General features: G+C 40.2%; 1 protein-coding gene across 2 annotated transcripts in view; it reads left to right on the forward strand.

Moving 5' to 3' along the window:
- LOC124798401 (probable nuclear hormone receptor HR38) overlaps positions 1-19,068 on the forward strand; it is an 82,172-nt gene extending 63,104 nt beyond the window's left edge. For both annotated transcript variants that reach the window (XM_047261788.1, XM_047261789.1), the window contains exons 5-8: positions 1,755-2,364; positions 7,300-7,502; positions 9,704-9,882; positions 14,977-19,068. In XM_047261788.1, the coding sequence (XP_047117744.1) occupies positions 1,755-2,364; positions 7,300-7,502; positions 9,704-9,882; positions 14,977-15,233 (1,249 nt within the window). In that variant the 3' untranslated portion in view covers positions 15,234-19,068. The remainder of the gene's footprint in view (positions 1-1,754; positions 2,365-7,299; positions 7,503-9,703; positions 9,883-14,976) is intronic.
- The last annotated feature ends 5,798 nt before the right edge of the window (positions 19,069-24,866 follow it).

The raw sequence follows: 24,866 nt of genomic DNA on the forward strand, positions 1-24,866 counted from the left end.
CGCACTGAGGGCAAAACCCGTATCTCGATTAACAAGATTCGTCGACACTCTTATCCCGATTGCCTCCTTGTCGCTTCTGTCCCAGAAACCAGTCAAACGATTCTCAAGTGAAAACGTTCCCGGACGCGTAAATATCGCGTATTCTTTTTTAAAAAAGATAATGAAACTTCAACTCCAATTAATATTAACAGCAGATACTCGACATCTTCATAGACACTGTGGAGATATCTACCATAGGTGAATTTCAGAATCAGGAGATAGACAGTTTAATACATCGTATTTGTTGCGAGTTAAATTCTGAGGGACAAAAAAACGCCGTTTTCGGGACCTTATGTATGGCAAAAGTAGTGCGACATGGAGTTTTGGAAAGATCCGTTGGAGAGAGAGGTATTTTAGAAGTCGACAAAAAAAAGTAGCCGGCCGGAGTGGCCGACAGCTTCCAGGCGCTACAGTCTAGAGCCGCGCGATCGCTACAATCGCAGGTTCGAATCCTGCCCCGGGCATGGATGTATGTGATGTCCTTAGGTTACTTAGGTTTAAGTAGTTCTAAGTTCTAGTGGACTGATGACCTCAGAAGTTAAGTCCCACAGTGCTCAGAGCCAAAAAAAAGGACTTCAGCGAGTTTAATATTTTTCGATGTATGACAAGTTAGAAGCTCTTTCTCAGACTAGAAAATTTTAGTGGGCTCAAAAGATTTTACATGGCTCCAGGCATAATGAAAATTAATAACAGGTTTCCCGACATCCTTATAGACACTGTAGAGATCTAAATCGCCCCAGGGAGCCGCGCGACTTTGTACCGCCAACGTCAGATTATATGGTGTCGTAACCTCTCCTGTACGTTGACTGGTCTGTTATCATATTTCCTAGTCGCGCTTCATATGAGTGATTTCGATTATTGCTACGAATTTGTTCTACTGATTAACCATTGTTTTCTTTTCGTCAGTCACACTCTTTCTTTCCTTACGAATGGCTTAATAGGAATTTAGTTAAGAAATATTCTGCTCGGTAATGTTCAACCACAATATACGTAAAAAACTGATTATTGATTCCTCCAAAACTGATTACGCCAAACTCATCGCATGCAACACCCCACTATGTGCTAAGATTATTGTCAGAACTTTGATACTGGAACTTTATACAGTATTTAACCACGACAATCAAATACGTATCCTTCCATTCTAACTCATCGTACGTTTTTACACATTTCTGTCCCCAATTTGAACCTCGGAAATCAATAAACTCTTATTATCCACGAATACCACCCATAATACTAACGCCAATTTCGCCACAGTGTCATAACGGATACGTTCGTCATACGCCTCGCATTGAATTCTGCCGTTATTTCACGCAGTGTTGCATGTCTGTTAACACTGACAATTCTTTGCAAACGCTGCTGCTCTCAGTTATTGTGTGCAGATAGTCGGCCACTGTGTTGCCCGTGGCTGAAATGTGGTATTCTCGGCACACTCTTGACACTGTGGATCGTGTAATATTGGATTCCCTAACGATTTCCGAAATGGAATGTCCCATGCGTCTAGCTTCAATTGCCATTCCGGGTTCCAAGTCGTCGGAAACCTCTCACACGAATGAGAGCTCCCTCCGCCAATGCACTGCCCTTTCACGATACTACCGCCACCTGCGTATGCGCATATAGCTGCCCACGACTTTTGTCTCCTCAGTGTAGTGCCCGAGAGCGCTAACGCATGTGCGTTTTCGACGCTTATTGCGACATTTGTGACGGACTGCCCACAGCAGCAGCAGCGAGTCGCCGAAGCTGCGCGTGCTCACTGCCGCGGGCCCGCCGCCCTCCGCTTCGTCGTCCGCCTCCAGCTCGCCCGGCGCCGGGCCGGGCCCGGAGGCGCTGGTGCCGCCTCCGGCGAGCGTGGCCGCCGCCGCCAGCGCGCAGCCGCCGCCGCCGCCCGCCGCCCCCGGGCCGTCCGGCAGCCGCGCGGGGCCCGCAAGCTCCGCCGCGCCACCCAGCCCGTCCCAGCTGTGCGCCGTCTGCGGCGACACGGCCGCCTGCCAGCATTACGGCGTGCGCACCTGCGAGGGCTGCAAGGGCTTCTTCAAGCGCACCGTGCAGAAGGGCTCCAAGTACGTCTGCCTCGCCGACAAGGCGTGCCCCGTGGACAAGCGGCGGCGCAACCGCTGCCAGTTCTGCCGCTTCCAGAAGTGCCTCGCCGTCGGCATGGTGAAGGAGGTGGTGCGCACTGACTCGCTCAAGGGCCGGCGCGGCCGCCTGCCGTCCAAGCCCAAGTCGCCGCAGGAGTCGCCGCCGTCGCCGCCCGTCTCGCTGATCACGGCGCTGGTGCGCGCGCACGTCGACACGTCGCCCGACCTCGCCAGCCTCGACTACTCGCAGGTTCGTCTCGCAACGTATGACTGGCTACGAAGTGAACAATTGGATGACCGCGCGAGAATTCTGTCATCTGTTGCACCTGTCACGTGGTTTGGGACGGCATCGTAACCCGTATAGCGCTTAGTGTAGTTTTGGTGTTATTACTTCGCTGCTACTGATAGATCACCTTCAGTACTGCAGTGAAACTTTCTATGACCGTTTTACAGACATGCTGATAATTTACTACCGGGAACTGAATAGCGCTTTTCGTCACGGTATAAGATTCCACGTTATTTACGTTTTTTTTGGCGATGTTTTCTATTCCACTTATTCATATTGCCGGCCGGCGTGGCCGAGAGGTTCTAGGCGCTTCAGTTTGCAACCGCGCGACCTCAGAAGTTAAGTCCCATAGTGCTCACAGTCATTTGAACCATTTTATTCATATTGTCGAACCTCTGTTCTAACTGATTATGAAAAAAAACGCACTTGGTGCTGTGAAAACGTTACAGTACATACGGTAAGCGATTTGCAGCACCTGCTTGGCCATTATTTATTTACCTTTCTGTTTTTATGGTCAATTAAAATATCTTTGCATTTTGGCTATGTCATCAGAAAAGGAAAACCCTACACTACATACAAAATAAATAAAAAATACGAGATCATTCCTCGGATTTTGGAGAAATAAAAGAAGTGACAGCCAATTTTTTTTCCTTTTTTTACGTTTTCTATTGCCGAATCTGTTCTATTTAACTATGTTATAGTGGCACAGTATAGGAAACTATTTCATGCAGAATAACTTCGATACACACAAGAGCTTGAGAACCTGCATAAACTGGAGGAAATTAATCAGGCTGTCTATGTATCAACGTAGCATCGATACATAAACACTGACTGGCAGTTTACTCAAACAGACATGCGAATTTATCTGGTCTTGGCTCATAAACACCTGGCCTTCAAATCGCAGAAATTATCTCTACAACAGCCAGCCGGTGTGGCCGGTCGGTTCCAGGCGCTTCAAAAACACGGCTCTGAGCACTATGGGACTCAGCATCTGTGGTCATCAGTCCCCTAGAACTACTTAAACCTAACTAACCTAAAGACATCACAAACATCCATGCCCGAGGCAGGATTCGAACCTGCGACCGAAGCAGTCGCGCGGTTCCGGACCGAGCGCCTAGAACCGCTAGAACACCGCGGCCGGCCAGGCGCTTCAGTCTGGAACTGTGCTACCGCTACGGTCGCAGGTTCGAATCCTGCCTCGGGCATGGGTGTGTGTGATGTTCTTAGGTTAGGTAGGTTAAGTTTTTTTAAGTTGTAGGGCACTGATGACCTCAGATGTTAAGTCCCATAGTGCTCAGAGCCATTTGAACCACTATCTCTACAACAGAAGACTTTATAAACCCGTGTCTCGATATTTTGCTACGTATCAAGTGCCTCATATTAATATGACATTTACAGTTGTACATTTGTTGAACATACCTATGAAAAGTAAGTAGCCCTCCTTTCACGTACTTCTCTTTACTGAAAGCAACGGCGATACTGCACCGTAGCTGTCACTAAAACTCAAACGTGCAGAAACGTATGTAAAAGATGGAGAATACGCATAATATTCAAGTTTCCCTATTACCGCAGATTGTAGTCAAGCAGCGTCGTCCCAGAATCACGTGACTAGGCGGGTTTGGTGTTCAGGACATGCGCAGTAGGCTATGCTCACTCCATAAATATGCTGGGTGAATCACCTATAACTCACACCGCAAATATTACGGAAATGGAAAGAGCTATTGATGTGCGGTTTTCACAGAACGAATTAGTGGTCAGGGGCTCGTATTGTCAGCCAATAACGGTCGCAGGTTCGAATCGTGCCTCAGGCATGGATGTGTGTGATGTCCTTAGGTTAGTTAGGTTTAATTAGTTGTAAGTTCTAGGCGACTGCTGACCTCAGAAGTTAAGTCGCATAGTCCTCAGAGCCATTTTTGTCAGCCAATAAACAGATTTTAATAATACTTAGAAACTATATTTTTACATATAGTTTTTAAAATGGAATAATGCCTCTTGAGATTAACAGACTATAACTAGGGTAAGTCACAATATCAGTGGTGTTTTTTGCAGGATTCAAGTGCGAGTCGTTTACGAGATATCGAATTGTGCAAAGTTTCCACCCCGACACTTGATTCTGTCATTCGGCCTGCTTAGTTACTAGGTACGATGTTGTGATTGCTTACAGAGTGCTTGTATGTTCCTTGAGTGCACTGCAACTTGCCAGTCAGTTAGTGTTCGACAACGCAACCAATAGGTTGTGAGTGGACGATGAGATTTACCAATGCAGAAAAAGCCTACATGGTCATGGTGTACGGGTGGAGGGTGTAGGAAGAATGTAGTTTGTTCTCTGACGGTGCAAGTGGCAATATATCCCAACAGACGTCGACCGTCTCAGAAGTTATTTACCAACCACCTCAACAAGTTGCGTGAAAGTGGTAGTGGAAATTAATCTTCTTTCTGCTGTTACGGTTGACCCGCACGCTAGCACCCGCGCAATTGCACGAGGATGTGGCATGAGTGAGGCCAAGTGTCCCACGCATACTCCATCGATACAGGTTCCATCCGTGTCACATCTCTCTTCATTGAGAGCTGCACGGAAACGATTATGAGAATCGTGTTAACTCCACATTGGCATTAGACAGGATACTCCAAGTTCATCATGTATCTTGTTCAGTGGAGAAGCCACATTTACCAATCATGACCAGGTAAACCGTCCAAACATGCACTACTGGTCTGTTGACAATCCCCGTTGGCTTTTTGGGGTGGAACATCAGCGTTCATGGTGTGCAGACGTGTAGTGTGAGATAGTGAAACATCAGCTCATAGGTCCGTAGTAGACGAACACTGAACGTGCACAAGTATTGCTGCCTCCTAAGAGATCATCCACGGATGCTAAAAGACTCTGCAGACTAGGAGGAACGTGTGGTATCACGACGGCTGTGCAGCCCGTGGAGCACGAAGTACTACAGCATGTCTTCACGAATTGTTTCCAAATTGTTGGACTGGGCGCAGAGAAACTGTACCATGGCCTGCCCGTTCCCCGGTTTTGACGCCTGTAATCTTTTCTCTGTGGGTAAAGCTAAAAGATGCTGCCTAGAAGGGCATACCAACAACACGCGATGATACACAGCGACGTATTACGGCAGCCTGCACGGCGATCTCCGCTGAAATGGTAGCACGTGTACAGCAGTCGTTCAACGCCAGACTGGAAGCGCGTACTGCAGCTGCTGGTCATTTTGAACACAACCTCTGATGGTCAATTGTCTCGTTACTTGTCAAGGCACATAACTAGTGTATGAGTCTGTGTTGTTCTTTAGTATGTGCTACCACAGATATTATGTGCCAGTGTGGGAACTTTCCAAAATACGATGTCTTGCAAAGGACTCCCAGTAGAATCCTGCAGCAAATAACACTGACATCCAAATTTACCCCACTTTTATTTTGTTACTGTCAATATGTATTATACCATTCAAGAGTGTATGTTTGCACAAAAATACACTTTCTAAGTATTATTAGAATTTGTTGACTGGCTAACAACACGCGTCCCTGACTACCAATTCGTTCATTGAAAACCGCACATCAATAGCACTTTCCATTTCCGCAATATGTGTGGTGCAAGTTTTAGGCGATTCACTCTGTATATACTCTATGGTTCACCTACGGCCTTTCCCCAGCATGGGATCTATCTTGATTAATGAGGGCGAAAATATACGGAAACAAAAGGAAAAACGTTCCAGTAAACATAGGTCCGTAAAAGAGCCGTTTGCGTAATAACTGCGAATCAGTGGTTATGAGTTACCTCTGTCTTCAGTATGAAATACCAACGTTTTATTACCGACGTTTGTAAAAAGGGACATGTTTGGAAATAAACTGATAGACTTACGTTCTTTTATTTTTATATTTTTCGAAACATTTAAGAGCGTTTTTCAATGCCGTCACCAGTTTCGTCTAGACAATGATCGACTATTGCTGCAAGCGGTTTTCCGTTGGTTTGTCAACAATACTGAAGGCAACGGTAGATACAGGTCGAAGTTCTTCATACAAAACTCAACAGCTATAACGGCCTTCTCGTTGGAAAAAAAAGATCTTCCGCTTTGAAAAGAAACTCCATCCTTGGGCACAAGAGCAAATGTCCGATCGTCTGTGGTTCTCTGCATTCACAGTGGTCATCTTCAGAGTAGCCCCACTTAACCATGTTTATTTTGCATTTTATGACTCAATTTATTCACTGCTCCCCACGTGCTACATTGTAGTTGCTGCCCTTGTGCAATTTCCTCTTTGCGCTGCAGATTCGTATTTTGCAAAGAATTCAATCATGAAGATACCCGATGGGTCTCAGGCCGGCCTTATAGTGGTACTGTACTGTCTCCCTTGACTTAAGATGAGTTGGAACTGTTTGTTGTTGTATATTAACTGCCGTGGGTCAGTCTGCTCTTTTTTCCTATCTGTTTCACTGATTACGCTTCGTCTGATTGTCGGTGGCGTTATGGCCGCAAGTGGGTAAACTTTGTACACGGAGGAGGCCTCAGACATCTAGTGACAATCCTTTCATTTTTACTAACGAACATAATTGCAACTAATTAATTTTTCACCTTCTTCAATACATTTACTGACTTAAGAACGAAACGGGTAACGCAATAGTTAGCGGCCACATTAAAGGATGTGACTCCAGGAAGTCAAAGAAAGTGTAAAGCAGGATGGTGGGCGGAAATTTGCACCTACTCGTGCGATCATGACTCCAGTATAGCAACAACACTTCTGCAAGTAACTTAGTATTCTAATTACACATTGATGCCTTCTAAAATTATGAGACAATCCTTGTGGAAGATTCCAGAATTAAAACAGTGTCCTATGTATTTGTCAGATGCTCGCTGCTTTCCTCAAAGAGTACCGTAACAACGTCCGGCGTTTGTTTTACAGTACCGTGAACCGTCGCCGACGGAACCAGTGATCAGCGAGGCAGAGAAGGTGCAGCAGTTCTACAACCTATTGACGACGTCCGTCGACGTGATACGCGCCTTCGCAGATAAAATCCCCGGCTTCACGGACTTGTGCCGCGAGGACCAGGAACTGCTCTTCCAGTCCGCTTCCTTAGAGCTCTTCGTTCTGCGTCTAGCACACAGGTAAACATTAGCAAATGTTCTGTGGGACTACCGCTTCGTGGCATTCCTTCGTTTCTAACCCGCTGTAAAAGCAAAATCACTGATTTCGTGCGCGGCCGGCCGCGGTGGCCGAGCGGTTCTTGGGGTTTCAGTCCGGAACCGCGCGACTGCTACGGTCGTAGGTTTGAATCCTGCCTCGGCCATGGATGTGTGTGATGTCCTTAGGTTAGTTAGGTTTAAGTAGTTCTAAGTTGTAGGGGTCTGATGACCTCAGATGTTAAGTCCAAGAGTGCTCAGAGCCAATTGAACCATTTGAATTTAGTGCGTTTTGACGTACCTGCCGCTAGCCGTGTTACGGTCTAACAAGCATCGGATTTTCTCATATCATCTGTGCAAATATTGGTCGACAATATATTCCAATATTAGTTACTTTTGTCCGTATTGTTCATTCGTAGAACTATACCATTGGAGACCAGCCTTTTCCATCGCTTCCAAATAAACAATTGCATGTGAAAAATTAAGGTTGTTTCTACTTTCTCCGGAGAATATTTACTTAAAATACACGTACTAAGTTTCAATTTTCCTATGGTTTCTATTTGTCCCTGTGGTAATATAGTTATACAGTGTGCTTGAATTGAACAAGCGCTAAAATATATGGTGACTTGAAGAAAATAAATACAGACAGACGTAATTTTGGCAATTATTTTATTGTATGTTCATTGGAGAAACAGTCAAAGATTTTTGTGACTGCATGGCACTTCACTCCTTTTTTGCCAATCAGACTGCGTAATAGTTGGTGAGGATCGAAAGACAATCCTAAAAATTTGTACGGCGGAAGAAAAGAACACACAGTGAAATATGCAATAGCAATGGGGTCTAAATGCGTTAGATTTATTACGGAATATATGAAACCGCGATCTTCACAAACCTGAGCACAAAGTTCAAATAAATGTGCTAATTTTCTGCATTAAAACTAATATGACTTGACAACATCATGCTGTTGTTGAAGAGTCTTCAGTCCAAAGATGGTTTAACGCAGCTCTCCACTTAAGCCTATCCAACACGCATACTTTAGCACTTTTTTTGGGCATGCTGTGAGCCGCATTCAAAAGCCACCGAGCACGCGGGCTACTGCTGTTCAGTAGTAGTGTGGGAGGGTGGCACAAGCTTACCCACCGTCCTTCTACAGTATTGTATTGATACGTCAGCTGTAGAACTGGTACGTTATTCTTCAATCAACTCTAAGCCAGCAAATACAATAAAAATACTCCCAACAATGGGATTAATAACATCCTTATTGCATCACTAAGAGATACTCAAAGATTTTTTAAGGTTCAGCTATTCACAAAACTGATATCAATCATTTTATAATCAATACTGTCGAACGCCACGTGCAGGAAAACTCATTATTTACAATGCAAAACATGATAATCATTCGGATGTTCGTCCAGTTATTTTACTCGCGTTCGAGGAGATCAACGGCTCAAATCTCCTTACGGCCATAAGGATGTGGGTTTTCTGCAACTTTCCTAAATAGCTTAAGGCAAATGCCGGGATGGTGCCTTTCAAAACGGGCACTGGAGATTTCCCCGTCGTTCCCCAATCTGAGCGTCTCTAATGGCCTCATTGCCGATGGTACATTAATCTCTCGTCCTTTTTCCAATTATTTTATGTACATACCTTGAGTATTTTATGACACACGCTATGTTGCAATATTCCCTCGCTTGTTCAAACTTAATGCGCGAGTAAATGAATCCGTGAGACCGAATTAATAAGTTCCGCAACACGGAAGACTTCCACCAGTCTTCATATACAGCTGCAATAAAATACAAACTTCTTAGTGTCCTAACTACAGAAATAAGACAATTAATCACAAAACATAAATTTTGAAGAGTGCGGTTCATTCGATGCATCAAAAACATTTCATTTTACCATATCTGTTCTGCGGTTTCCACAGTGAAGCCTGTTCACAAAGCAGTTACACCGAAGTACGCTTTGCGAATATGGTTTTAATATAATAAATCTGTATCACTTACATCAATTTTTATATCAGGAAAAACTGACATACCTCTCGCAGTCTTGTATATTCTCTGGACTATGTTTTAAACACTCCGCCATGTATTGTAAGATATCACAATTGATGAGATGCCTCTTAAAACTATTGAATGCGACTGTTCTGTGGAAATTATCGAATGCTACTAATTAATTCGTATGTTTTGTAGAACACGGCCAGATGACACGAAGCTGACTTTTTGCAATGGAGTTGTGCTTGACAAGCAACAATGCCAGCGAAGTTTCGGAGACTGGCTGCATGCAATTATGGAGTTCTGTCAGTCCTTACATGCTATGGATATTGACATCTCTGCTTTTGCTTGCCTTTGTGCACTCACTTTGGTCACAGGTGAGTTGATGTACTATTATTTGTTCGTATTATAATTATTATTATTATCACCGCGTACGTCATTCGACTCCACAGAGCTCGTGCTGGCAAAGAAGCACAGATATCCTTAAAAATTTGTACTTAGAATTGATTAACTTTGAGTGAAAAAGGATTTAGTATTTTCGAATTCTCGTTCTGAAACTTAACAGTCAAGTCTGGCACGAAATAGTAGATGGTTTTTTGTTTAAACTTACCACGTCTCGATCATTACAACTGACTTAACACAGTTTTTTCATTTACCACTTCACAAAAAAATCATGATTCCAATCGTAAAATTCACAGGCTTCCATTTCTAACAGTAGGACTAAGCTTCACATTTATCATTTTGTTTTACCTCTCATGGGTAGTACTGTAAAAACCGATTTATTTGGAAACATGCCACAGGTTGACAAGCAGCGTGTCTCAGCCAGAAACGTATGTTCATTTTCCCCCTTTCCACACACAGTAGAGACACAACATCGAGCTTGTAAGACTGGTGCTCAGAAGGAATAAGTATGGTGTATGGCATAACAATAATCTAAGGACTGGTTGCACTGTATATAGAGAGCTTTCATTCCGAAGCTTTCCATTGTCTTTGTCTGCAGATCATAATACACATGTATCTGCATTTCCTCATATTATCATATTTTTTTAAAGTTTTGAAGAATACCCAATGCCAGAGCATAGGAACAGCTCAAAAAACACCAAGCTTGAGTCCTTTCATAAAGTTCATAGGCTATCTGAAGTAGATGAGCCACTTTCCCACATTGCATCTCTTATGAGCATATGTCAAGTTTCATTTTACTCAGTTGTTTTCATCGAGACTGCAGATATCTGTCATCGTGTACTACTGGAATATGAAAAAATTAAATAGTTGTACATGTGATTTCAGTCTTTCTCGGCGTATTCCACTGATGAATTCTTCTCGAGTTATCAGCAGAGAGGTGGCGTCATCTTGTCGCAATGCTTCAATAAGTTTTGTACCCGTCATCTTCTGGCCAGAAGATGATGGGTACAAAACTCATTGAAACATTGCAACAAGACAACGCCACCACTCGGCTGATAACCGGAGAAGAATTCATCAGCAAAATAGTTGTACCTACTGCATCGGTATATATCCCTTAGTGTCAGTGCTGGCTTGCTCCGGCTGTCAGTGAAGAAAACAATCCTACTCTATGTACAATGATAATACTGACAAATGAGTATTTCGTTATTTGCCAATAACATCTACCTGCTTGAAAGTGTTACTGTTGATTTATAGATTTGTGATATTTCATATTGCCTAAAAATAACTGTCAGTGTCGTGATTACATTTTTAAGTAACCTCTGCTGGCCACTGCTGCAAAATATACACTACTAACAACAAATTATGACTTGCTGATCTACTGAAACTGATAATTATGGTAAATGTTTCTAGATTACTTTGTATATGCTCGCTAAGAGAAAAACAGGTAATTCCTGAGTCCAAATACAGAGATATATTGCAGAAGGAGTAGCCAGACCAGTCACTGATGATGCAGTTATCAATAGTGAAATATTGTCTGAAAAAAGCTTCACAAATATGGTCATATTTTGATAAGATTTATTTTAAAGCAATGCAAAGACTAGCAACTCGCTTTGACTGTTCAGATAGAAATACATGGGTATAATGTTTCATAGAGATATGAAATGGAACGTTCTCAGTCATAGATAAACCAGGTGGCAGAATATTGATACAGGGCCCATATCAAATAGAACTAATGGAGGAAATCGAACAGATACAAATAAAGGCAGCGAAAATGTTCACGCGATTGATTGATCCATGGGAGAGTGTCACGAAAATGCTGAAAGAGTTCAATTGGCAGACACATAAAGATAGACAATATCGCATGAAGGCCAATTTTGAAAGTTTCTAAAACAAACTTCAAGTCATGAATCTAGGAATATCCAACAGTCCCCTATGTATCATTCCCATAGGTATTGCGAATACAATATTAGTCTAATTATAGCACACATTGAGGTGTTTAAGCAGTCCTTCTTCCCAAACTCTGTTTGTGAATGGAACTGGAAAACTGGTAAAAGGAGATGTATTTTTTGCCGCATACTCCAAGTTACTTTGGAAGAAGATGTAGGTTTCCAATTTCCTGCCTGATGTCCACTGCTAACCTGTTTTAGACTTTTGTCCCAGAATATAAAACTCCATTTTGACTGCACGGAAATTATCAACAACCAGAAGAATATGATCTGTATTTGGTTTGGTGGAGCTGCATAAATTCATTGCTTTTCATGACAATATAAAAGAAGAAAGAATTCTATAATGTTTCAAAAACAATTTAAAATGTAAGTGTTGAGTAATAAGGATACTAAAAGGCTATGAAGAGAAATGACTGAACTGACTCAAAAAAAGTGGATTTTGACCGAAAATCGCAGTTAGGGTTATATTTTTGGATGTCACACAGGCTTTTTTATGTTATAAACCATAATTTGTCACTTTCAGAATAAGAATAAGTAAGTATGAAAATATCCGCAGCTCGTGGTCTTGCAGTAGCATTCTTGCAGTCCGAGCACGGATGAGGGATTTTCACCTGCACCGACATAATAATAATGTCGTGTGACTAGGGCCTCCCGTCGGGTAGACTGTTCATCTGGTGCAAGTCTTTCGATTTGACGCCACTTCGGCGACTTGAAAAGTCGGAAAAGTCATCTGTATGGGTGCAGTGCAATGGAGGTAAGGAATGTTGTGGCCCAGTGTTTTGATGTTGGACGACAAGAGTGGTATACAGTATTGCGCGTTGATGGGGATGAAATGATGATGATTAGGACAACACAACACCCAGTCCCTGAGCGGAGAAAATCTCTGTCCCAGCCGGGAATCGAACCCTGGCCCTCAGGATTGACATTCTGTCACCTGACCATTCAGCTACTGGGGTCGGACTGCCCCGACATGACTGGGTGTTTTTGTGTCATCATCATCATGATCATCATCATCATCATTATGATTCATCCCCATTACAGTCGGAGGGAGGCAACGGCAAACCACCTCTATTAGGATCTTGCCTAGTACAGCAGTGTGGGTCTCCTGCATCGTTCCCCTACACTCTGTCAAGAAGCATGGGACTTAATTCCATTTCCAAGTATGAAAATGAACATTGTTAACTATAGATCAGACAACAAATAGTGGAAGTCACTTTTAGGGAAGGAATGCACACCTGTACCACTAAACAAAATGGTATTCACTAAGGTTCAATTTATGATCTGTTCTTGCAACTTTTTACAAATGACTCTGAATCCTCCACATCATTCCAAAAATGCTTTCAAATTGCAGGTGACACCAACGTAGTGATCAGGAGAAATTGTTGGGGACTTCGATAATGAGAATGTGAATCATATACTGCATAAAGGCTCTCCAACAGTCTCGCCATAAACACAGAAAATACAATCACTGTGTATCTAAATATGTTGGAAGTGAACACATTCTTTAAGTCCTGTCATAGCATTATCTGGTAAAGATTCGAAGCTGCAATACCACTAAATTTCACATCACCTGTAAAATGGGATAAGTTACAAGCTTCCTCAATCAATTTGTGTCAAAATACCACCAGGACCGCAACACAGCAGTTACGTTAGTGGAAGCACAGGTCTCATATACACAAATAGAATCACTGTTAAGTTGTTATGTTATTAATTGAGGAATCTCAGAGAGGCGCTCTGCATCGTGGTGTAGCTTGCTCGCCAGGTTTCGAGAGGGTGCGTTTCTGGATGAGGTATCGAATATATTGCTTCCCCCTACTTATACCTCCCGAGGAGATCACGAATGTAAAATTAGAGAGATTCGAGTGCGCACGGAGGCTTTCAGACAGCCATTCTTCCCACGAACCATACGCGACTGGAACAGAAAAGGGAGGTAATGACAGTGGCACGTAAAGTGCCCTCCGCCACACACCGTTGGGTGGCTTGCGGAGTATAAATGTAGATGTAGATGTAGATCTAGCCTGCCTGGGGGTATAATAGTTAAGAAATGAATTACAGGATGATTTAAATGTGTACAAGACATTGTTTCTCAATAACATGTCTTTCACAAAGAATTTTACTTATATGCAAAACCAGCCAATGTTTACATACATACATATAATACGAGGAAAACAGCGAGCTGCATAGTGAGTATACACAAGCAACCACAGGCAGTCATGCCATTACTAACAGGAAAAATTGTACAACTAATTACTGCACCAAATCAAGGTAATAAAGAATATCATGTAATTTAAAGAAGCTCTTGTGATGTGGCATCCACATATAAAAAAAAGAAAGCTGGTCTAAGTATTCATACAATATTTGCAATGAATATGAAATGACAAACTTTTGTCTATCATTGATGGTTACCTGCCTCTTGTTGTTCTTTTAGGTTCACGAAGACAGTTACATGATCGTATTTGTATACATCTGTTTAGAAATCTGTGAGTTACGTTGGAGCAATAACTGATAGACGATTTTAAAACGTTGTACTTTACTTTATGAGTTCTTTCGGAACATTTTTTGTGAAAGGTACAATTAGGTATGGGATAAGTCAGCAAAGAACAATTGCCTTATTGGTAAAGTTCAGCAGCAGGAGGAAGAGTAGAGACTTCTGTTGGATATCAGGTGGAACATTGCTCCAGTGCTCTGAACAGGAGAAATGTCCTGCTACCAATCCCATCTCGGTCCCTAACCTCCAAACTCAAGACATTGGAATACATGCACAAGGGACACCACAGGCCGTGGTATTAAACACATTGCATGCCAGGTCAAATTGCACTGGTGAGGGCTGTTTGTTCATTTATATATGTGCACGGACTTCAGCAGAGTAGTTTATCTAAATTACCAAATCATTTGAGGCAAGTGAATGAAAGCTGAAAATCTTTATATACTGCAAAATTTATGTAAGTACAGGTATTTTAATAAGACTGATTGCTCTGTTTTGCTGTAGGACAAACAGCTATGGGAAGAAGCACATCTACTCTAACTGCAGAAATTTTTTTCTAGTTTGTTTTCCCATATGTATTAATAGTCTTGTTGTAAAAAAAAGATGAAATGTAAACATTTTGTTCTTTTTGTTTACAGAACGGCATGGTCTGAAAGAACCACATAAAGTAGAGCAACTGCAAATGAAGATTATAAGTTCACTCAGGGACCATGTCACATACAATGCTGAAGCTCAACGCAAGCCACATTACTTCTCCCGCTTGCTTGGGAAACTTCCTGAGCTTCGATCACTGAGTGTACAGGGGCTCCAGAGGATTTTCTATCTGAAGCTGGAAGATCTTGTTCCTGCTCCACCACTGATTGAAAATATGTTTGTGGCAAGCCTGCCATTTTGAACTGAATAATGACATTTTATTGCATCTCAAATGTTGTCAGAACTCAGCACTGCTTCTAGCAACAAACCTATTGTGTTGTCTAAAGCAAGTGTATTATGTGAAAGAATTTGCTTGGAGATTCGATGCAAGAGAAATGCTGTACAAATTGAGCACCTGTCTTCATGTTGCTCATGAGTTCAGAGTGGCACATTCATGTTCTTTTCTTGTTCTGGATGTGAATATTTCGTGTGATACATAGATAACAAAGGAATCTCCAGTTACATTATAGATTCTGTGGCAACCCAGCTGGTCTGGTGCATATGGATTTCATTTTTGCCTCCAGCTAAGATTCTTACAAAGTGAAACAATCTGCAGCAACAATTATCTGTACATACACACACACAAACACACACACGTGTGTGTGTGTGTGTGTATATATATATATATAAATATGTGTGTGTGTCTTATTGCATTCACATGTACATGTGTCTGCACTCACACATAAAAGGACATAATCATGTATGCATAGGTCATGTGTTAATACAAGAACATGTTTGCCGATTTGTGTTGACTGTGTGTGAGTGCACATGTATGAGCAACCTGTGTGTGTGTGTGTGTGTGTGTGTGTGTGTGTGTGTGTGTGTGTGTGTGTGTGTGTGTGTGTGTGTGTGTGCATGCATACATGATCAGTGTACAGGAAATTATGAATAGATGCTGCTGATGAGACTGAAAGAAGAGTAGATTAGCATGAACAGGAGCTGATATATGATATGAGAGGGAAATGAAATGATGGTTTTGGTTCTGTCAGAAGAATCAAAGTATCTGTGTTTGTAAATATATGTGTGCAGATTTTTAGCATTTTGTGTAATGGAAGATGTTTATGCCTTCTGCCACACATCATAAGATATGTGTGCATCTTTCTTACAGTGTTTGAAGAATTGTGATTAAGAGAACATTGTTCTGCCTCATATACATGATGCCATGTGCAGCTACTGTGCTAACTTTGTGGACAGTAAAAAACTCTTTTGTTAGTGGACTGTGATGAAAACTGTTTCATTCATCTTGTGAATGTGACGTCCTGAGTACCTTTGATGAGACAGTACTGCATTGTGATATGATCTGAAATGATATGATGTTAAACCTTTTAGTATGTCAACAACACAAATTTTAACATTCTAAATATATTTAAACGAGTAAGAGTATAATATTTGTGCACATACTATCGACGAGTTGGACTTCACGCACAATGTAAATGTTTTGTGAAAATGCAATATTTTTGTTTGTGATTGAATTTACATTTATTGAAAATGGAAGTTACCTAGTTATGCCAGAAATTACTATTACTACCACTACCACCATTATTATTATTACCATTATTATTATTACTGTTATTATTAGTATCACCATTATTTTTGTATTAATGTTATTATCATTATTATTATTGTCATCATCATCCTCATCTCAGACTGAAGTCACATGACGAGTTGTTTCACGTTGACTATTACATTTCAGAAATGCTCGAAAGGGACAGAAAATATTATCATTTTCAACATAATGTTTTCTTTCAATGTTTAATGAACTGTCCAGTGAGTGTGGAATAGACAATATCTTCAACCATACACTAAGATTAATAGTGCATTTTATTTTCATGTTTTTTCATCAAACAGCTCTTGAAAGAGGGGCATAAAATAACATTCATGGCATTGCATTACTGAATATGAATGTTAATGTCTTACTTTCATATTTTTGTGTACAATACTGATCCCAGATGATCCATATTACCTTCAATTATAAAGTTTAATCTCTTTCAAACACTTTTTTATGATGTTTCTTGAATGTTACATATCATTAATATTACTTCACATTATCATAAATTCACTGGATGCTATAAGTGTATTTAAGACATATTACTGTAATTGTTATCTGTCATTCATAACAAGATGTTTCATAACATGTATATTCTGTGGACTTACTAATAGATGTCTTAAATTATTTTACATGGCCATATAGGATAAATACACACTCTATTCTCATATATGATATATTTTGAGGTACAAAGCATTAAATGAATGTATTTTCAGAAACAAATCACGGTATCAGAGCAGACAGTCTGTTATTTCATGACAGCACCACTATGTAATCAGAATTGCCTGTTGTAATCCTAGTGCATTTATATCAGAATTATTGTTTACATGTTGGATTCATAAGAAAGGAAGTTTCAGTAAGTCCATTGTTTTTTTGTTGGCTGAAACAATTATATGGCACGTGACTGATATAATTTAGTTCAAGAAATGCACTTTTTTCAAAATTTAAATTTTTTCTTTGGAATTTCAGTTTGTCATGAAACTGCAGACTAGTTGAGGTCGAACTATAACGAGTGTGATTATGCTGTGCCGTAGTGTTGTTGAGTGCTACGCTCGTGAGAGTGAGAGTTTCAAAGTATTAACAGATTTTCCATATTTTCATCACATAATATATACCGAAAACTGTTAAAATGAAAGTGAAGCTTCAGAGGTTATTGGATCTTTTGTACTGCCTTGGAGAAATACTGCCTTTCAAGAGTTCACTGTTATATCTAGACGTAGTGTATGGTACAGTAACTATATGCTTCTGCAGAAGATTTGATGTCTTTTGAAGCTGTTTTCTTTTTATCACTTTTGTAGAGGATCCTTTCTTCTGTTATAGTTCTTGCCAAAACAATGAAGTACTTGGTTTTAAAGTAGGCATTTTCCCAGACCTGTAATATTTAAATCACATTGCATTTCTGTATGATCTAACCTTAATTATAAGGGCTGAAACAATTATTTATAGTAGCTGTAATAAATGTATATGTGAATGTGCTGTTAGTCAAAGAATATGATCCATAAAAGCAGAGAAATGTTTTGATAAGATGTCTTTCTCCATAGTGCTGCATCAAATGAGATAGTCAGTAAAACAAGTTACCATAATTTAAATTAACAGCAATACATTGTAATTATTATTATCATTATTATTATTTGCAGTGGTTATGTTATAAATATATCTCTGAATGAAATGGATGTTTTCTTTCCAAGTGCACTTTATTATACAAACTTCAATTACATTTTTGCTGTTATTTGATTGTATACAAAGCTTCCGTAAAGCAATACATTTCAGATGTGTAATGAGTGTTACTGATCTAAATATGACACATATCATTCACTTTAAGCATGTGTAAATATTATATTTTTGTGACTTCTTGAACCTTATATATAAATCTTGATGAGACAGAAACATTGTCATAATGTTTGTTTACAGAAATTTCATACTGCATTAAACAAATTGTTTTATATCTTGCATTTTCTACACATCTGGAGAGAAGCCCAAGCTTTATCAGCAGCAGTAAGGAACTACACACTACTCTTAGTCCCTGTTGCATAGTTAAATGGTAGCTGTGTGCTTTTGTGATATCTCTACACAGTGCATTGTGTGTCTGATGCAAGTGAATATGATACCAAAGATATATACATATGAATATGTAACAGATTATTTTTATTGATTCAATGTAACAGCGATTATCGCTGTTTATTTTTAGTTAAACATTGAAGCAAAAGTATTTTTAGTTAAAATATGTCTTATTTGTGGGTGCTGTGATGCCATTTGATCCAAAGGAATCCACCGACATCCACTTGCCATAACAATGTGTTAATGACGTGATTTGAAAATCTCTTTTATCAAACAATTTTAATTCTAATACTTAATGTTAAAATATATGATATTACATGTGAGAGCCAACACTTTAATTAATGGAAAGTGTTCTTCCAGACACAGATTACTCCTTGAATGTTTTAACTATTGTTAAAAATAATAAAGAGCTTTATGCTACGTTAATCTGGAACCATTCTCCAGCAGAACTAACTTAGTACCCTTCCCAAAAATTAAATGAGTAACCAGTTTCTGACAGTACTTTTTGAAATGGTGGGTGAAACATTTAAAACTATTTTAGTGAACAGCACAACAAGCAATGTCAGTGTGAAAACTACAAAGAAGAGTGACTGCCCCCCTAGTTAGTACATGCAAGCAGTCATGTAATGTTGGAACAAAATTAACATGTACTACTTTTTTTTTTTTTAATCAGTTACTGTGAAGTTAGTACAACACAATGAAACATTTTATTCAACACACTACAAAATTTATATGAGCTCTTTGAGTGGGTAATATTACAGTGTACTTAAGTTTTGCATATTAATGCTATGTTCAGCACTTTCGGTAATATATGTAGAACAGTTATTTGATAAATAAGCTTCCATGGGGAAGCCACTTGTACTGAAGAATTGTAGTATAATTCTGGTAATCATGAAGTTGCAACATATTCATAAAATTTGTACCATCAGTGTACAGAGTATCCACATGTACCTAAAAGATATCAACATTAAGCCACAATATTCAGAATATCTGCTCAGGTTGTAATCGTTTATTTATACATAACAAGTTAAAAGTTGAGTGACATTTCAAGCCTCAGACCTGGCTCCCTACTTTCCGATGAAAGTACAATGTCTGAGCACAGTTATGGCTTGGCTTGTCACAATTTTTTTGCCATTCCCTGTCAACTACATAAATGTAATGAGAGAAAAATAGCTATCCAATTGCACATAGTCAGAAAACTCAAGTTGTAAATTACCTCCCATCACACACTTTGCAGGTGTGAAGATAACTAAATACTGAGTAACATCCAAACTGATTTTTCACTCTGCAGAGGAGTGTGCACTGCTGTGAAACTTCTTGGAAGATTAAAACTGTGTGCAGGTAAGTGCTGTACCAAATGAGATAGTAAAGCACAACTCGTGAACTGTTCTCACGGCTGGATTTGTGCCAGTACCTCATCTCCTAATTTCCGAACTTCACAGAATTTCTTCAGCATAACTTTCAGGACTAACACTCCTGGCAGGAAGGACCTCCAGTTTGAGTTCCATTCTGGTAACAAAGTTTAAATCTACCAGGAAGTTTCATTGTGTGGCACATTGGAGTTTGAGACAGGATGGTCTAGAACCTCCCATTCAAAGGTCCAGATAACTCCTATGTTTGATATATTCAGTAATGCGACACCTGTTGAGAGAAATGCAGACAAATCTCTGCGGATTACCTCCCATAACTGGGTCAGTCTGTCCCAATAATATATGGTCCATTGTCACTTGTTGTGAAGAAATAGAGCAGAAGCATTTCTTTGTTGCTATATTCCTTTGGGGAGAAAATTCGTTTCTAAATCACATACATAAAATTTGTCTTTGTAATGATTTACAAGTAAAGCAGACCACTAGCCGAATAGCAGAAGAGTTGTGTCATAAACAGGTTGACAAAAAACAATGAAGACTGGGGTAGCTTTTGGAAGAAACCCTTTCATGAACAACAGCAGAAATACACACACACCTGTAAACCTACATTGTGCCAGCTGGACACTTCATGCTGAAATTGCAGTTTGGCGGGTGGAATGGGATGGCTGTGTCAGGTGGAGTGGGTAGAGACTGGAAAAAGGAGGAGGGTTTGGGGATGGGTAGCTATGTTTATTAGGATTTGTCGGTGGTGATACATGGTCAGGCTACATTTAAATGCATGTAATGATGCATTTCAGTAACATTGCTCATTTCTCGTGAAACTGCATCGAGTGCTTGATATCTAATCAAAGCTTGACCCTCTGATGTTTTGTGAGTTGCCATGGTAAGCAGCATGAACATGACTTCCAGCAGCCAAGATGGTATCTGCACACTGCTCAGACGAACTTGGCACCAAAGAGATATTTTTAGGGCAAGTGATATGTCCATATGAAATTCACACTTATATACAGCACATTTTAGCCCAGTCAAAGAAGGAAAACTAGGGAAAAAACCATGTAGTCGCAAATTTGTATACAGTGGTAGGAGGGAGTGTCATTAACAACATACTAAAAATAACCATCTGTGTGACACGAACATGGGTGAGAGGGACATTTAAAAGTGACTTTTGTTTGTCTTGAGTATCTTGAAAACTATGGCCTCTGGTGAAAATATTTCCCAGTGTGAATTTAAACTTCATTAAATTTCATACAAAAAAGGTTATATTCAGTTTTTCTCTAGGACAAGTGTTGGAAAAACTGTAAATTATTAAAAATAATGGTTTAATTGTATAAAATTACTGTTAAATAAAGTGTCAATGAATAAATAGTAAATATGAGTGCCACATCTAAGTGCAGTAGATCTTTATTAAGGGATAGATTGTGTTCTGGGTTTGTAACAGGATGTTAGGAGTGGGACAGAGACTTAAACTATGAGGGAAGGTAGGTGACCAAATTGTGGTCATGCACTTCTCTCCTTCATTAGTCTGCAAACTGAACAGTGAGCTGGTAGTTTCCCACTTGATCTGCCCTGTGTCATAAGGGGCAACATACAGTGTGTTTGATGAAGTTATACCAACTGTCCACAGTATGTCTCCTGAGTTACTGGTGATGTAGTGCACAGATATGCCCAGTGGATGTTTGTTTTCTTCAAAGTCCATTAACACTATAAGGAATACAGATTTAAGTTACTAATAATTGTAACTCATATGGATAGAATCTATGTAAATCTCTGCAAAAGAGGAAACTGATCCTTCCTCATCCTGTATGGCAACTTTAGCATTCTTCTGGGATAAGCTCTCCCCCCCCCCCCACCCCCCCACCCCCACCCCCCTCCTACGAGTACTGCTTGCTTTGCAATTTGCTGACAGGCTATACCTCCCCAATATTTCTTGTCCAGCTCTCTTATTGAGCTCATGTTTATATAGTGGAGTTATTTTTGTTTCTGCTGCACTTAGACAGGGTACTCACATTTAGTATTTGTTCTTAATCCACTTTGATTAACAGTAATTTTATACCATTAAAACACTATTTATAATAATTGTGATTTTCCCTTCACCTGGAATGTCTCCTAGTCCTGGAGAAAAAGTGAACAGAATGTTTTTTGGTAGGAAATTGAATGTAGTTTAAATCTGCACTGGGAAACATTTTCACTAAAGCCTCCATGCTCACTCCCCACCAGTGAGGATTTTTAGTATGTTGTTCATGACACTCATTTCTACCACTGTACAAAAATTTGTGACTACACAATTTTTTCCTCTATCTGACCTTTTCTGGTCCATGTTAACTAGGTTATTTGCTCCAACAAACATTACTGCTCATCATTTATTTTTATCCTGCTGCTATTGAACTGTCTACACTAAACTGACACCTTGTGTTCATGATGTTAACACAATGTACACACATCAAAAAAAGTTTTGCATCACATTGGTTCTGAGAGTTCCATAACCTGCACAGAAAACTGGAATAAAAATCAACATAAACATCATTTCTGCCCTTCCCTTTTTATTGCTCAGGAAAACCACACATTGCATGTTGTACCACCATACAGCAAGACCTTCAGAGGTGGTGGTCCAGATTGTTGTACACACTGGTACCTCTAATACCCAGTAGCACATTCTCCAGCATTGATGCATGCCTGTATTCATCGTGGCACACTATCCACAAGTTCATCAAGGCACTGTTGGCCCAGATTGTTCCACTCCTCAACAGCGATTCGGTATAGATCCCTCAGAATAGTTGGTGCATCACGTCGTCCGTAAACAGCCCTTTTCAATCTAACCTAGGCATGTTCGATAGGGTTCATGTCTGGGGACATGCTGGCCACTTTAGTCAAGCGATGTCATTATCCTGAAGGAAGTCATTCACAAGATGTGTACGATGGGAGTGCAAATTGTCGTCCATGAAGATGAATGCCTCGCCAATATTGTTGTACTATCGGTCGGAGGATGGCATTCACGTATCGTACAGCTGTTACAGCACCTTCAATGACCATCAGTGGCATATGTCAGCCCCACATAATACCACTCCAAAACATAAAGAAACCTCCAACTTGCTGCACTCACTGGACAGTGTGTCTAAGGCATTCAGCCTAACCAGGTTGCCTCCAAACACGTCTCCGACAATTGTCTGGTTGAAGGCATATGCGACATCGGTGAAGAGAACTTGATGCCAATCCTGAGCTGTCCATTCAGCATGTTGTTGGGCCCATGTGTACTGCGCTGCATGTACCTCCTTCCTTGGTGGAATGACTGGAACTGATCGGCTGTCGGACCCCCTCCATCTAATAGGCGCTGCTCACGCATGGTTGTTTACATCTTTGGATGGGTTTAGTGACATCTCTGAACAGGCAAAGGGACTGTGTCTGTGATACAATATCCACAGTCAACATCTGTCTTCAGGAGTTCTGGGATCTGGGGTGATGCAAAACTTTTTTTGGTGTGTGTATTTTAAGATGTTGAACATGGACTTCTGCCCTTTAGAGGATCACAAAAACACCATACATTTTCTTTAGCTTTCATCATGCCCACATGAGCACAACCATCTTGCTACTGATAGTGCAGGCACTATCTGGTGCTTCATGTGCATTGTCTACAGATGATGCAAAAGCTATGATTGCCTGTAGTCTGATTCGATTCTAGTAAAATATGTGCAAACCAGAGGAATCTTATGGCTGTGACAGCTCTCCACCACTCGCCATTTAGTGTTGCTGCCATAATCTGTTATGAAATCATCACAAAATCAACAACAACAAAAATATTTTGTTTTATTAAGTATAATCACAGACCCCATTTAACTTTCAATGTAGACACTATTTATTCCATGGTTATGATACTCTAACTTTGATACTTTTCTCCAGAACTGCATTCTTGTTCTGTTTCCTAGAATAATTCTCCTTGCAGCGTACTACACATTTTTTTATTAACTGAAAAAAGGGTAAGTTCATTTCACAATAGATAAGCATCCATGACTGCACAATATTTTAATCTGATCATTAAGAGCAAGTGCCAGTCTCACTGTATGAGGAGAAATTACTAAAAAATTGTGCAAAAAGGAAAGGTCTAATTTTGGTTTAGAAACAATAACTTTCATATAATATTCGGAGCTTCATTGTGGACTGCTCACATGTAAGGAAAAGAAACTATTCAAAACTCATTTTGATAAGACTGACTGGTTTCATAGTAAAAACAAACAGGGATTTTTGGTGCAAAAAATATATAAATCATATGTGGAGATCACCGCTATCTGTGCAAAGCCTATAATGGCAGTCTTGTTTTGGAACGCATAACAGGAGCTCTGGACTCTTGTGTAGTTATAATGGCAGAGTTGATTTTTAGCAGAAAATTTCTGGATTCCCCTCAAACTTCTATGTCCTCTTCTCATTGACAGTGAAAGAGATTTAAGTCATAATCTCACAAAAACTCGCATTACAAAATATAAAATGGGCAAAAATTTACTTGCTAACTGCAGAAGTAGAAATTAATGGTCATACATTAACTGAAACAGTGTGTATAAAATTTGTTGCGCTCTAGTAGAATAACAAGACAAAACAGAGCAGCATACAGATATGCTATTCAAAAATTTCACAAGCTGATACTCCTGTGACTTTGCTGCTAGCTGCTGGTACTTTCAGACAAACTCCACACATTGACATGAGACAGCTTCTTCCAGTATGATACACTATGTGATCGAAAGTATCCATACACCTGGTTGAAAATGACTTACAAGTTTGTGGCACCCTCCATCGGTAATGCTGGAATTCAGTATGGTGTTGGCCCACCCTTCGCCTTCATGACAGCTTCCACTGTCAATGGCATAAGTTCAGTCAG

Source organism: Schistocerca piceifrons, chromosome 5 (assembly GCF_021461385.2).
Source record: "Schistocerca piceifrons isolate TAMUIC-IGC-003096 chromosome 5, iqSchPice1.1, whole genome shotgun sequence".
Classification (NCBI taxonomy): domain Eukaryota; kingdom Metazoa; phylum Arthropoda; class Insecta; order Orthoptera; family Acrididae; genus Schistocerca; species Schistocerca piceifrons.